This window comes from Carcharhinus amblyrhynchos, chromosome 1, assembly GCF_965287045.1.
Source record: "Carcharhinus amblyrhynchos chromosome 1, sCarAmb.v2.hapA, whole genome shotgun sequence".
NCBI classification, from domain to species: Eukaryota; Metazoa; Chordata; class Chondrichthyes; order Carcharhiniformes; family Carcharhinidae; genus Carcharhinus; species Carcharhinus amblyrhynchos.
Genome location: NC_137324.1, coordinates 68,525,645 through 68,539,456, shown reverse-complemented (window position 1 = coordinate 68,539,456; position 13,812 = coordinate 68,525,645). Strand labels below are relative to the sequence as shown.

At 42.8% G+C, this 13,812-nt stretch overlaps 1 protein-coding gene across 3 annotated transcripts in view; it reads right to left on the bottom strand.

Moving 5' to 3' along the window:
- ipo11 (importin 11) overlaps window positions 1–13,812 on the bottom strand; it is a 593,411-nt gene that overhangs the window by 214,697 nt on the left and 364,902 nt on the right. For all 3 annotated transcript variants that reach the window (XM_080186460.1, XM_080186476.1, XM_080186468.1), the window contains one exon: window positions 7,017–7,097. In XM_080186460.1, the coding sequence (XP_080042586.1) occupies window positions 7,017–7,097 (81 nt within the window). The remainder of the gene's footprint in view (window positions 1–7,016; window positions 7,098–13,812) is intronic.

The following is a 13,812-nucleotide window of genomic DNA, read 5'->3' as shown; positions in this document are numbered from 1 at the left end:
GATGAGTAGCAAATTTGGAATAACAGAAAATGCTGAAACAACTCAGTAGTCTGGCAACATTGGTGGAGAGAAAAACAGCTTTGATGCTTCAGGTCAAGGACTTCAGTTCTTAAGAAAGGTTCTTGACCTGAAATGGGGGTGATTTTCCCACCTCACAAAGCCTGGCATGGATTGTGCCAATCCAGGAAAATAGCACGTGGATCTAAAAATCAGTTCCGTGCCCAGCACCAAGCAGTTTGCAATTGTTCCAGCTGCTTTCTAGTAGTGCAGACTGGATCATGGCCCGAATGTAAGGCTGATTCACATGAGATTGACATCATACAGACATGAATCACAATTGGCCTACTGAAGCCTGGTTCAGGCAGAACATTTGTGAGGCCAAGTGAGTCAGTGAGTGCTGCTGAGGACTAATCTCTGGAATGCAAGAGGGCAGATCAGTTGCTATCATGATATGGGGTGGAGTGGGTTGGGGGTGACCAGGCCAGGGTTGCCGTTGGGTTGGGACTCATGTGGCACATGTGAATGTTGGACCCTTAGAGGATGAGAGGGGGATTTAGTGGTGGGAGATGAGGAAATGGCTGAGGCCTTAAATAAGTTTTTTGCCTCGGTCTTCACGGAGGAGGACGCGAATAGTTTGCCGGGTATTAAGGATAGAAGGATGGTAGGAGTTGAGGGCCTGAATGCGATTACTGTCACTAGAGAGGCAGTGCTCGATCGACTAGCAGGACTGATGGTGGACAAGTCCCCAGGACCAGATGGAATGCATCCCAGGATTCTGAAGGAAATGGCAGAGGTGATAGTGGATGCCTTAGTGATTATTTACCAAACTTCACTGGATTCCGGGGAAATGCCAGAAGATTGGAAAACGGCTAATGTTACGCTGCTGTTTAAAAAAGGTAGCAGGCAAAAGGCAGGGAATTATAGGCCGGTTAGTTTAACGTCTGTTGTTGGGAAAATGCTTGAATCCGTCATCAAAGAAGAAATAACGAGGCACCTTGAGAAGAATCGTTTGATAGAGCAGATGCAGCACGGATTCGTTAAGGGGAAGTCACATTTGACGAATTTATTGGAATTCTATGAGGATGTGACTAGTGCGGTAGACAGAGGGGAACCGGTGGATGTGGTGTTTCTCGATTTTCAAAAGGCGTTTGATAAGGGGCCGCACAATAGGTTGCTTCAGAAGGTTAGGGGGCATGCAGTTGGGGGTAAGGTGTTAGCGTGGATAGAGGATTGGCTCTCGAATAGGAGGCAGAGAGTTGGTATCAATGGGTGCTATTCTGATTGGCGGTTAGTGGAGTGCCGCAGGGATCGGTGCTGGGGCCTCAACTATTTACCATTTATATAGACGATCTGGAGGAGGAGGCTGAGTGTAGGGTGTCGAAATTTGCTGATGACACGAAGATAAGTGGAAAAGCAAATTGTGCGGAGGGTGTGGAAAGTCTGCAGAGGGATCTAGATACGCTGAGCGAGTGGGCGAGGACCTGGCAGATGGAGTACAATGTTAGCAAGTGTGAGGTTATCCACTTTGGCAGGAATAATAGTAGGAGGGATTACTATTTAAAGGGCGAAAAGCTGCAGCATGCTATGGTGCAGAGGGACCTGGGGGTCCTTGTGTATGAGTCGCAAAAACCCAGTCTGCAGGTGCAGCAGGTGATCAAGAAGGCGAATGGGATGCTGGCCTTTATAGCGAGGGGGATAGAATATAAAAGCAGGGAGGTCTTGCTGCAACTGTACAGGGCACTGGTGAGGCCGCAGCTGGAGTACTGTGTGCAGTTTTGGTTGCCGCACTTATGCAAGGATGTTTTGGCCTTGGAGGGAGTGCAGGGGAGGTTCACTAGGCTGATACCGGAGATGAGGGGGTTGGACTATGAAGAGAGGCTGAATAGACTGGGTCTGTACTCGTTGGAGTTAAGAAGGATCTTATAGAGACGTATAAGATAATGAAAGGGATGGATAGGGTAGAGGTAGAGAGATTCTTCCTGCTCAGAAAGGACAGCAGGACTAGACAGCACAGCCTCAAGAAAGGCGGGGGGGGGGGGCTGCAATTTAGAACAGAGCAGAGGAGGAACTTCTTCACTCAAAGGGTGGTGAATCTCTGGAATTCTCTGCCTGTTGAAGTGGTGGAGGCTATCTTGCTAAATATATTTAAGACACGGGTAGATAGGTTTTTGGTAGGCAAGGGAATTAAGGGTTATGGAGAGAAAGCGGGAAAGTGGAACTGAGCCACTTCAGATCAGCCATGATCTTATTGAATGGCGGGGCAGGCTTGAAGGGCTAGATGGCCTACTCCTGCTCCTATTTCTTATGTTCTTATGGCACACATTCTCCCTGGCTCCTGAAAGACCTCCGAGGGATTTCATATCGGGTTGAGTTCGAAACCTCACTCATGTCACACTGGTTGCCCTGCCAACCACCCGCTTGACAATTAGGATTATTGCAGACATGCCATCTCAGGCCACACCAAGATTTACTAGCATCAGGCCTGGCAGCTGTTGCCCTAATCAAGGGAATTCAGTGGGTGTTAACACAGCTCCTCACACTGCATGAACTCTGCAGCACTCCCCACAATAGTCACCCTTCGCAGGAAATAAAGAAAATCTGAACTGCATGCCATATCTGGAAGCCACTTTGCTTCATATGTCCAGGTGGGTGCCTGCAGATCTATGCTGCATGGGTTGTGAAGAAGGACTGTCTCACAGCTATCCTCATGCTCCACATAAGCGCCAGAGCGCTGAGCCCAGTCTGCCACTTGCTGCCACCAATGGCCTATGGTATCGAGATCTGTACCTGGGTGGGGCTGGCCAACGGGAGGGGCAGCGCCATTCCATAGACCAGAGATCATGCAACTGCACTGGGAGTGCAGAAGGCATCGTGCTGCATCACGTGAAGGAAGGGTACAGCTGCACCAGAACAACAGCGTCAGGGTCAGGCTCAGGACAGTGGATACAGAGACCTCAACTTCACAGGACACACATGTCCTATAATGAGCTGCCGGACACTGTGCCTCCAAAGATTCTGCCTGAGCAGGGAGAAGGTGCAGCACCTGTGCCATATCCTCAAGGACATGGCATCTCATGAGCAAGGAGGATATTGCTCTCAGTGGCCATGAAAGTTATGGCAGCTCTGAACTTCTAGTGTATCCGGGAGAATATCCTGCATGCCCGAGCATTCCACTAAATCCATTGGCCAGGCTTAACAAGAGGCTCGAGCTGCAGGCTTTTGCTGCTATCACCAGTATGCCTCAGGTGCAGGGGGGTTATGGATGGCGCGCATGTTGCTCTGTGAACCCCATGGAATCAGGCGGAGGAATAAGATGATCCCGCTAGCATGAAAGGCCAGAAAATTTCAGCCTTAATGTACTGTTCCACAACGTGATGGAGTACACGCATGTACCTGTGATTCTTCAGGTACTAAACTCTTGATCACAAATTCAAGTCGGAAAGACATGCAGGTTAGGTGCATTGGTCATGCTAAATTCTCCTTCAGTGTACCCAAACAGGCATCGGAGTATGACGACTAGGGGATTTTCACAGTAACTTTACTGCAGTGTTAATATAAACCTACTTTTGGCTAATGAATAATAAACTTTAAACGTCATAATTGCTGATATATGCATGAGGGTAGGCAAAGGTTCAATATCCTCAGATACACTGAAAATTGCTCTAGATTATTCAGGTTATTTGATAGACAGGAAGTGCTCAAATGTTAAAAGTTAGCAAATTAGAGTTTTGTGAATAAAGAAGGAAGACATTGCCACAACTGAATTTCAATTGAAGCTGTTAAAATGCTTGATCTGGTGTTAAAAAAGTTTGAACTCTGCTCACTCATTGATTAATAGGTTTTAATCAGTGATTTTCATGTCACTTACAGCTGATTTTGAAAAGAAATGTTAATTAAGTCAATTATTTCCAGGAAAAAAGGCTGCACTACATTCATTAAAGTTCACACATAAATTAAAACTGAAGATATCTAAAACGCAATTAAAACTTTTATTTTTCAAATGTCACACTGATTATTTCCATATTTGACGGTAAAAACTGTACATTTGGTACGATGAGTTCAGTACACTTTCTTTTTAATCTGGATTTGAATCTGAATGTATTTGCTGTCTGCCAGTTTTAACAGTGCTGATTAAGACGACTTTGGCTAGTCCCAACCATACTGGCATAGTGTACTGTATAAAAAATGGTGCAAATAGCCATCAAGCTTGCAGTCTTTGTCAGTGATCAAGATGATGCTATGAAAAATGAAAATCTCACAATAGTGCAGTAGTATATCCAGCTTAACAAACTATTGGGCACCTTTATTTTGTATTACTACTATCCTCCTCTGGTGCTTTACCTGAACAGTGTGGAGATTCTAAAGTGCAGTGCCCAATTTGTGTTGGGGAAGAAATGTTTAATTGTATCAAAAAAATGTTAACACAGCATCTGAGAAGTAATTAACAGTTATAACCACAAAGACCTCCAATTACTTGAGTCACTTTTCACAAAATGTAAAAATCAGAAATTCAATGAAGTAGCCCTATTCATTTCTATTGGGGATACCACCAAACTAAGGTCATCTGTGTACCTTTGGCGATACAATGAAGCTAAATCAATAGTTTATTTTATCTTAAGAAAGAGTTGCAACATGAACTGAAGGTTACTCTAAGAATGCAGGTGATGAGGGAGTTTCGTTTGAGACAGGATATAATGGGTGGAATTTTATAGCCATGTGATGGAGGGGCGGAGCTTTAAAATGCAGCCCGGTATTCTAAAGTTCACTGCCTTTGGCAGGACCAGAAAATCTCGCTGCTGGTTGGGGTCAGTAAATTCCGCTCTTTAAGTCAGTAGACAGAAAATAACGAAAAATGCAACTCAGAGGTACAAATAGCTGCTTGGACGTTTTTTTTGGGGGGCGGGGGGCAAGAAAAGGAGTCTCGTTGAACAAGTGATAAAAATACAATTTTAATCTCATCCAAGTAGATAGAAAAGATCAAGATCAATAATTCAGCTATAATATGACAATCAGAGTTCTTGAGTGTAAATTGGGACCATCAGCAAAAGATGACAAGTGCATTAAGAACATTAGTTCAACTGATCATCAGCGCTCAAAAATAATTTTCTGAAGTCTAAAGGCTGAAATCTTTGCTGCGTTTTAGCATAAATTAAGGATACTCCATTCCAGGGAGAAAAATACAAACAGCCCTTGTCAGCTCAAAACTAACTATGATGACTAATTCCACTCTTAGCAAAAATTTGCAAGGAGCTTTACCATATTAAAGGTGCTAAATAATTGTGTTTTTGCACAGTTGCTCATGACAACATGAGAAGTAAATAGTATTAGCATAGAGAAGGTAGGTTTACCACAGTATAGAAGGGATTTGTATATCCACTGCAATATGGAACATAGACACCACGACTTCCAAGTTTTTCAATTGTGGCTCAAACTCTACTTCATTCAGTTTATTTGTGTTGTAACAAATTGTGTGCCACACAAAGCAGGTTTTAAATGAAGAAAAATTAAACTGGACATAAATTGATAACAGGTGCTTGGAAATAAAAATGGTAATTTATTTTTAAAGTAATCATTTCAGTAGAGAATAGAGACTAATGCAGGTAAACATAGATTTTAAACATAGACATACATCACTCACAATAGTAATATATACTTCGTTTAACAGATCCAAAACCCTCGACAAATTATCTGGTTGGGACCTTTAGACACAGGAATAGAGGTGGAGATTAAAATAATTATTTCACATTATTGTTGATGCAGTTGCTATATTCATGCTCTATGCCCCTGAACTTCATATGGTTTTACTGACCTTCTTCAATGCTACACCAAGACAAGTGTAAAAGAAAAAAATTCTCCTTTTCTCTCGAAACTACTCATCTTCCACCATCTCACCATTTCAGTCTCTTTTGTGTGTTCATGTCTATCTTATATCAACTCTCCACGGCTTGGGGTTTTAACTTATCACACATGCTGAAAATTGAGGGATTTGTTAAAAAGTATAGGAAATCTGGAATGTTATCTCTATAGTGTTGTGCTAGTGATTGGTGTCCCATCTGGTAATCAGCATGAGGTGGCCTCAGAACAACGTTGCTTGGTGGGGAGAGAGTGAGAAATAAGATGTGTGCATGGGTGGGTGATGGATTCTGCCTTTCCATCCTATCAAGCTGTGACTTCTAAACATCTACTGCCCTCTAGGTGAAAAACCTTCTCCTCAACTCTCCTCTAATCCTTCTACCACTTACTTTAAATCTTGATTATTTACCCTTCTGCGAACAGAAATAAGTCCGCCCTACCAACTTTAACTAGGTTTCTCATAATTTAATACAGATTGGTTAAATACCATCAGTCTCCTCTGATCCACAGAAAACACTCCCAGCCTATCCAAACTCCCTACATTGTTAAAATTTTCCATCCCTGGCAGCATCCTTATAATTTTTTCCCCTAGTCTTTCTAATGTGATCATATCCTTCCTATAATGTCACAATTAGAGCTGTACACAGTACCCTATTGAAAGGTCTAGGTAGGTCCAATACTTTATAGTGTTCTAACCTAATATTTTAAACAAAGTGAATCCATGAAGCAGCGTAAGAGGAAGAGATTGGGGGAGGGGAGAAAGAAAGAGACAGTAGTGCATCCAGAATGCAGCACGACAGAGGACTGCAAATCCATAAAGCAGCCCTGGAGGTGGGGTGGGGGAGAAGAGAGACAGAGAGAAAGAGAAAGATGAACTGTGTTTAACTAATTTATTAGAGTTCTCTGAGGAAGTATCAAGCAAACTGAATAAGGAAAAACCTGTCGATGCTGGACATCTGAATTATCAGGCTGTATTTGATAAGGTGTTGCAAAGGTTACTACTCAAGACAGGTTGAAATACTGGGAATCAGGATATATATTATACACACATATATTAACGGAATTTAGGTTTCTGCAAGGTACATTCAAATGAACAATCCTCTTCTGTAAAAATAAGCATGGATGAAAGCTTCTGTAAAAGTATCAAGTGATAAAACCAATACCTTAAGAACTTGAACTTGTCCTTCAGTGGTGATATCTTGCATCAGTTCACAGAAGGAATGGCACAGGCCAGCTGCAAAGTTCTGCAAGAAATGATTTTCATGCTCACATCAAACTATAAAATAAGTTAATGACCTATTTCAGCAGCCACACGGTGTAATTTTGTATCCAAAAGTCAACAGAAATGGATGTGTCAGTGAAGAGAATATAATTGATCCTCAAAGATAATGCAGTGAACTGAAGTGGCACCAAAAATTGCATTAGTAATTCAGTTTTGAGGAAAGTTCTAAAAACTGACTCAAAGCATAGATTTACTAAACTTCATTGCCTCAGTATGGTGATGCATTTTAATGCTAAAATCCACTTTTTGGCATAAATTTGTTTCTATTCATGAAGCCAAAAACTGAATGCTACTTTGTAAAAGGTTACTAAGTGCAGATGTCTATTATGGTAATGGATTGTAACAAGTTAAAGACTAGTATGAGAAGCTCAGTTTTACAGCTGACATTTTAAATTCTGCCCTAACTATTGGAATGGAGTGTTTTCCCTCTCCCCCAGCACCAGCTAACTGGAAAAGATTCAATAAATGTCAATGTTACTTGGATTTTGATGTTTAAAGGGAAATAAATGTCTCGAGATAACACATTTTATTTAAATTATTCCCTCATATTTTGAAAATTTGTTCATGGAAAATAGTTTAAAAAACAAATATTTATGCCTGTGAGTTAATTCTCCTTCTAAATGCCATCATTGACTGGAAGTATCTCCAAGTAGCCTCCCAACCAATAGCAATCATGCTATCCAGGAGTATAAAGATTATAAAAAAATGAAGTTGTGGAGCATATAATCATATGAAATAATCTCAGGAGACTCAGTATAGAATGATTATTTATTAGCCAATGCATTGGGAGAGCACAACCTCAGAGAAGGGTCTCTGGGGCACTCAACCTAGCAATATGTATACATCGTAAGTCACATAGGCAAGGCAGCATTTGCGTTCCAATGTTGTCTGGTTTAGGTTTTACATTGAATAATTTGTGGATGTTCACAAGGCAGGGTGTCAACTGCCCCAAGAACTTTCTGCTTTTCTTATCTCTCTTCGGCCTTTTGCAGTCTCTTCCCTAATGTTTGCACTGCCAACTTTGTCAGGCCATCTAAGTATTGCAGAGAGCTCCAGGGATACTAACTAGCTGTTCACCCAGACAAGCAACCTTTGTTTATATCAAGATGTTCTTTTCCCCTGATTGTAGAAGTTACTTAAACTTTCTAACAGTTTTACATAGATTCCCTATTCCCTTGTGATGAGACTTTTAATCTTTATGGAGATCCCTTAATAACCTATACTTGATTTTGCCCTGAGAAATTATTGTAATAAACTATATTCATTATTTCCCTCTAACAAAGGGGATAATAATGGTTGTGCAATTGTGAAAAAAAAGGTGGCCATATTAAGGAACACCGTAATGCCATGTCAAAATACTGCAAAAGACCAATGCCCCTGAAACATTGACGCAATTTGATTCCCCACAGATGCCTGACCTACTGAGTACTTCAGCAGTTTTGTTCATCAAAAATTCAAAAGTACATTTTTTGATAACATTTCCTGAAACAATATGTTATCCCATATTTGGGCCGATATATTTACTGGGCAGTCCTTAGTGAGCGCTGGGAGTGAATGAAGTTTGCCACCTATCAATCTTCTCAGATGATCTTATCAAGAATGTTAAATAACATATAACTGGATTTATTCAAATTTATTGAAATGATCAAAAATCGGCACAGCACAGTGGTTAGCACTGCCTCACAGTGCCAGGGAACTGGATTTGATTCCAGCCTTCTGTGAATATGTGAAGTTTGCACATTCTCTCTACACCTACACGGATTTCCTCTGGTTTTCTCCCACAGTTCAAAGATGTGCAGGTTAAGTAGATTAGTCATACTAAATTGCCCCTTAGTATCGAAAGATGTTAGGTAGATTAGCCATGGTAAATGATGGGGTTACAGGGATAGGGTGGAGAGGTGGAAGGGAGGGTCTGGGTGAAATGCTCTTTTGGAGCATCAGTGCAGTCTTGATGGCCCAGATGACCTCTTTCTGCACTACAGAGTTTCAATGATTCGATGGTATTTAATTGATATGTATAAAGCAGTAATAAAAGTAAATGAAGTTATGCAGAAATAGACAACTCCCCGCATCTGTGCCCATGTGATCACAAGTATTTCAAAATAAGCACATTTTGATAAAGATGTGAAAATACAGCTATGTTTAATGTGCAATTGCAAAGTCAGTAACATTTTAGGGAGTGGACCAAAAATGTATTGTTTTCTTGAATCAACAGAAGTTACAGGTTGAGGTTCTGTTGTGTCCAGATTAGTAAAATTCTATATATACACCACACATTCCATTGGCTTGTAAATAATTATCTTTATTGGACATGGTGGCACAATGGTTAGCATTGCCACCTCACAGTGCCAGGGAACTGGGTTCGATTCCTGGCTTGGGTCACGGTCTACACGGAGTCTGTCATTTTCCTTGTGGCTGCGTGGGTTTCCTCCGGGTGTTCCGGTTTCTTCCCACAATCCGAAAGATATGCTGGTTAGGTGCATTGGCCATACTAAATTTTTCCTCAGTATATTCTAACAGGTGTCAGAGTGTGGCAATTAGGAGTTTTTCAAAGTAACTTCATTGCAATGTTAATGTAAGCCTACTTGTGACATAAGTTACAAGTTAATATTAGATCATAAGACATAGGAACAGAATTAGGCCACTCGCTGTATTGTGTCTGCCCCACCATTCAATCATGGCTGATATTTTTCTCATCCCCATTCTCCTGCCTTTTTCCCATAACCCCTGATCCCCTTATTAATCAAGAACATAAGAACATAAGAAATAGGAGCAGGAGTAGGCCATCTAGCCCTTCGAGCCTGCCCCGCCATTCAATAAGATCATGGCTGATCTGTCGTGGCTCAGTTCCACTTTCCCGCCCTCTCCCCATAACCCTTAATCCCCTCTCTTATCAAGAACCCATCAACCCGCTTCTTAAAAATATTTAGCGAGGCAGCCTCCACCACTTCAACGGGCAGAGAATTCCAGAGATTCACCACCCTTTGAGTGAAGAAGTTCCTCCTCAACTCCGTTCTAAACCGCCCCCCCTTTATCTTGAGGCTGTGCCCCCTAGTCCTACTGTCTTTTTTGAGCGGGAAGAGTCTCTCCACCTCTATCCTATCCATCCCATTCATCATCTTATACGTCTCAATGAGATCTCCCCTCATTCTTCTAAACTCTAACGAGTACAAGCCTAGTTTATTCAGCCTCTCCTCATAGCTCAACCCCCTTAACTCCGGTATCAGCCTCGTAAACCTCCTCTGCACTCCCTCCAGGGCCAAAATATCCTTGCGCAGGTGCGGCGCCCAAAACTGCACACAGTACTCCAGCTGCGGCCTCACCAATGCCCTATACAGCTGCAGCAAGACCTCCCTACTTTTATATTCAATCCCCCTCGCTATGAAGGCCAGCATCCCATTCGCCTTCCTGACCACCTGCTGCACCTGCAAGCTGGGTTTTTGCGACTCATGCACAAGGACCCCGAGGTCCCTCTGCACCGTCGCCTGCTGCAGTTTTTCGCCACGTAAGTAATAGTCCTTCCTACCATTCTTCCTACCAAAGTGGACCACCTCACACTTGCCAACATTAAATTCCATTTGCCATTTCCTGGCCCATTCGCCCAGCCTATCTAGATCCTTCTGTAGACTCTCCACACCCTCCGCACAATTTGCCTTTCCCCCAGTCTTGGTGTCATCAGCAAATTTCGACACTCTGCACTCGGTTCCCTCCTCCAGATCATCTATATAAATGGTAAATAGCTGAGGCCCCAGCACCGACCCCTGGGGCACCCCACTAGTCACCATCCGCCAATCCGAATAGCACCCATTGACCCCCACTCTTTGCCTCCTATTTGACAACCAATCCTCTATCCACGCTAACACCCTACCCCCAACTCCATGTCCCCTGACCTTCTGCAATAACCTCTTATGAGGTACCTTGTCAAACGCCTTCTGAAAATCCAGAAAGACCACATCCACCGGCTCTCCTCTATCCACTGCCCTAGACACATCCTCATAGAACTCCAGTAAATTTGTCAGACACGACTTCCCTTTAATGAAACCGTGTTGCGTCTGCCCTATCAAGCAATTCCCTTCAAGATGCCTCGCAATTTCCTCCTTAATGATGGATTCTAACATTTTACCTACCACAGACGTTAAACTAACCGGCCTATAATTCCCCGCCTTTTGCCTGGCACCCTTCTTAAACAACCTAGCTATCTCTGTCTTAAACTTTCTAACAGTTTTACATAGATTCCCTATTCCCTTGTGATGAGACTTCTAATCTTTATGGAGCTCATGTAATAACCTATACTTGATTTTGCCCTGAGAAATTATTGTAATAAACTATATTCATTATTTCCCTCTAACAAAGGGGATAACAATGGTTGTGCAATTGTACAAAAAAGGTGGCCATATTAAGGAACACCTTAATGCCATGTCAAAATACTGCAAAAGGCCAATGCCCCTGAAACATTGATGCAATTTGACTCCCCACAGATGCCTGACCTACTGAGGACTTCAGCAGTTTTGTTCATCAAAAATTCAAAAGTACATTTTGATGTACCACAGCCTTCTACGGCAAAGAGTTCCACAGATTCAGCACTCAATGGCTGAGGAAATTCCTCCTTTCCTCTGTTAGCGTGAGGTTGTGCCCTCTGGTTCTAGTTTTTCATACTCGTGGAAACATCCTCTCCGGTGCACTAAAAAAGTTGATTTGCTGGTTAAAAGGAAAAAGGAGGCTTATGTCAGGATGAGGCTTGAGGGTTCAGGTAGTGCACTGGAAAGCTATAGATTAGCCAGGAGGGAGTTAAAGAGTGAGTTAAGAAGAGCTAAAAGAGGACACGAGAAGACTTTGGCTGATAGCCTTAGGATTCTCCTTAATCCTTTCTTTAGATATGTTAAGAATAGAAGATTGGTTAGGGCAAGATTAGGGCCAGTCAGAGACAGCAGTGGGAAGTTATGTGTGGAACCAGAAGAGATTGGAGAGGCACTGAACAAATATTTCTCTTCGGTATTCATGCAGGGAGACGTAAATGTAGTTGTGGAGAACACTGGGTTACAGAGTTGTAAACTGGATAGTATTGCAGTAGATAAGGAGGATGTGCTAGATATTCTTGAGGGTTTGAAAATAGATAAGTCCCCTGGGCCGGACGGGATTTACCCTAGGATTCTCTGGGAGGCAAGAGAGGCAATTGCAGAGCCTCTGGCTCTGATCTTCAGGTCGTCGTTGGTCACAGGTATAGTGCCAGAAGACTGGAGGATAGCGAATGTTGTCCCATTGTTTAAGAAGGGGAATAGAGACTTCCCCGGGAATTATAGACCGGTGAGTCTTACTTCTGTTGTCGGCAAAGTATTAGAAAAAATTATTAGGGATAGGATTTATAGTTATTTAGAGAGTAATGAATTGATTGGAGATAGTCAGCACGGTTTTGTGAAGGGTAGGCCGTGCCTTACAAACCTTGTTGAGTTTTTTGAAAAAGTGACCAAAGAGGTGGATGGGGGTAAGGCAGTTGACGTGGTATATATGGACTTTAGTAAGGCGTTTGATAAGGTTCACCATGGAAGGCTTCTGCAGAAAATGCAGATGTATGGGATTGAGGGTGATTTAGTTAATTGGATCAGGAGTTGGCTAGCAGATAGGAGACAGAGGGTGGTGGTTGATGGAAAGTATTTGTCATGGAGTTCAGTTACAAGTGGTGTGCCTCAGGGATCTGTTTTGGGGCCACTGCTGTTTGTAATTTTTATAAATGATCTGGATGAGGGTATAGAAGGATGGATTAGTAAATTTGCTGATGACACCAAAGTCGGAGGAGTGGTAGATAGTGAAGAAGGGTACCATAGTTTACAGAGAGACTTGGACAAGTTGCAGAGCTGGGCCGAGAGGTGGTGGATGGAGTTTAATGCGGAAAAGTGTAAGGTAATTCACTTTGGCAGGAATAACAGATGTGTAGAGTATAGGGCTAACGGTAGGACTCTGAATAGTGTTGACGAACAGAGGGATCTAGGTGTATATGTGCATAGATCCCTGAAAGTTGGAAATCAAGTCGATAAGGTTGTTAGGAAGGCATACGGTGTCTTGGCGTTTATTGGTAGGGGGACTGAATTTAGGAGCCGCAACGTCATGTTGCAACTGTACAAAACTCTGGTGCGGCCGCACTTGGAGTATTGTGTACAGTTCTGATCCCCACATTACAGGAAGGATGTGGAGGCATTGGAGAGGGTGCAGAGGAGGTTTACCAGGATGTTGCCTGGTATGGAGGGGAGGTCCTATGAGGAGAGACTGAGGGATTTGGGGTTGTTTTCGTTGGAAAGGTGGCAGCTAAGAGGAGACCTTATTGAAACATACAAGATGATTAGAGGTTTAGATAGGGTGGACAGTGATAGCCTTTTTCCTCGGATGGAGAAAGCTAGCACGAAGGGACATTGCTTTAAATTAAGGGGTGGTAGTTATAGGATGGATGTCAGAGGTAGGTTCTTTACCCAGAGGGTGGTGGGGGAATGGAATGCCCTGCCTGCTGCAGTTGTAGATGCGCCTAGTTTGGGGGCGTTTAAGAGGTCCGTGGATAGGTTTATGGATGGAAAGGGATTGGTTTAGGTTAGAGGGTCATTGCTTTTTTCTTAATTGGTTGGCGCAACATCGTGGGCCGAAGGGCCTGTTCTGCGCTGTAATGTTCTATGTTCTATGTCCACTCCACC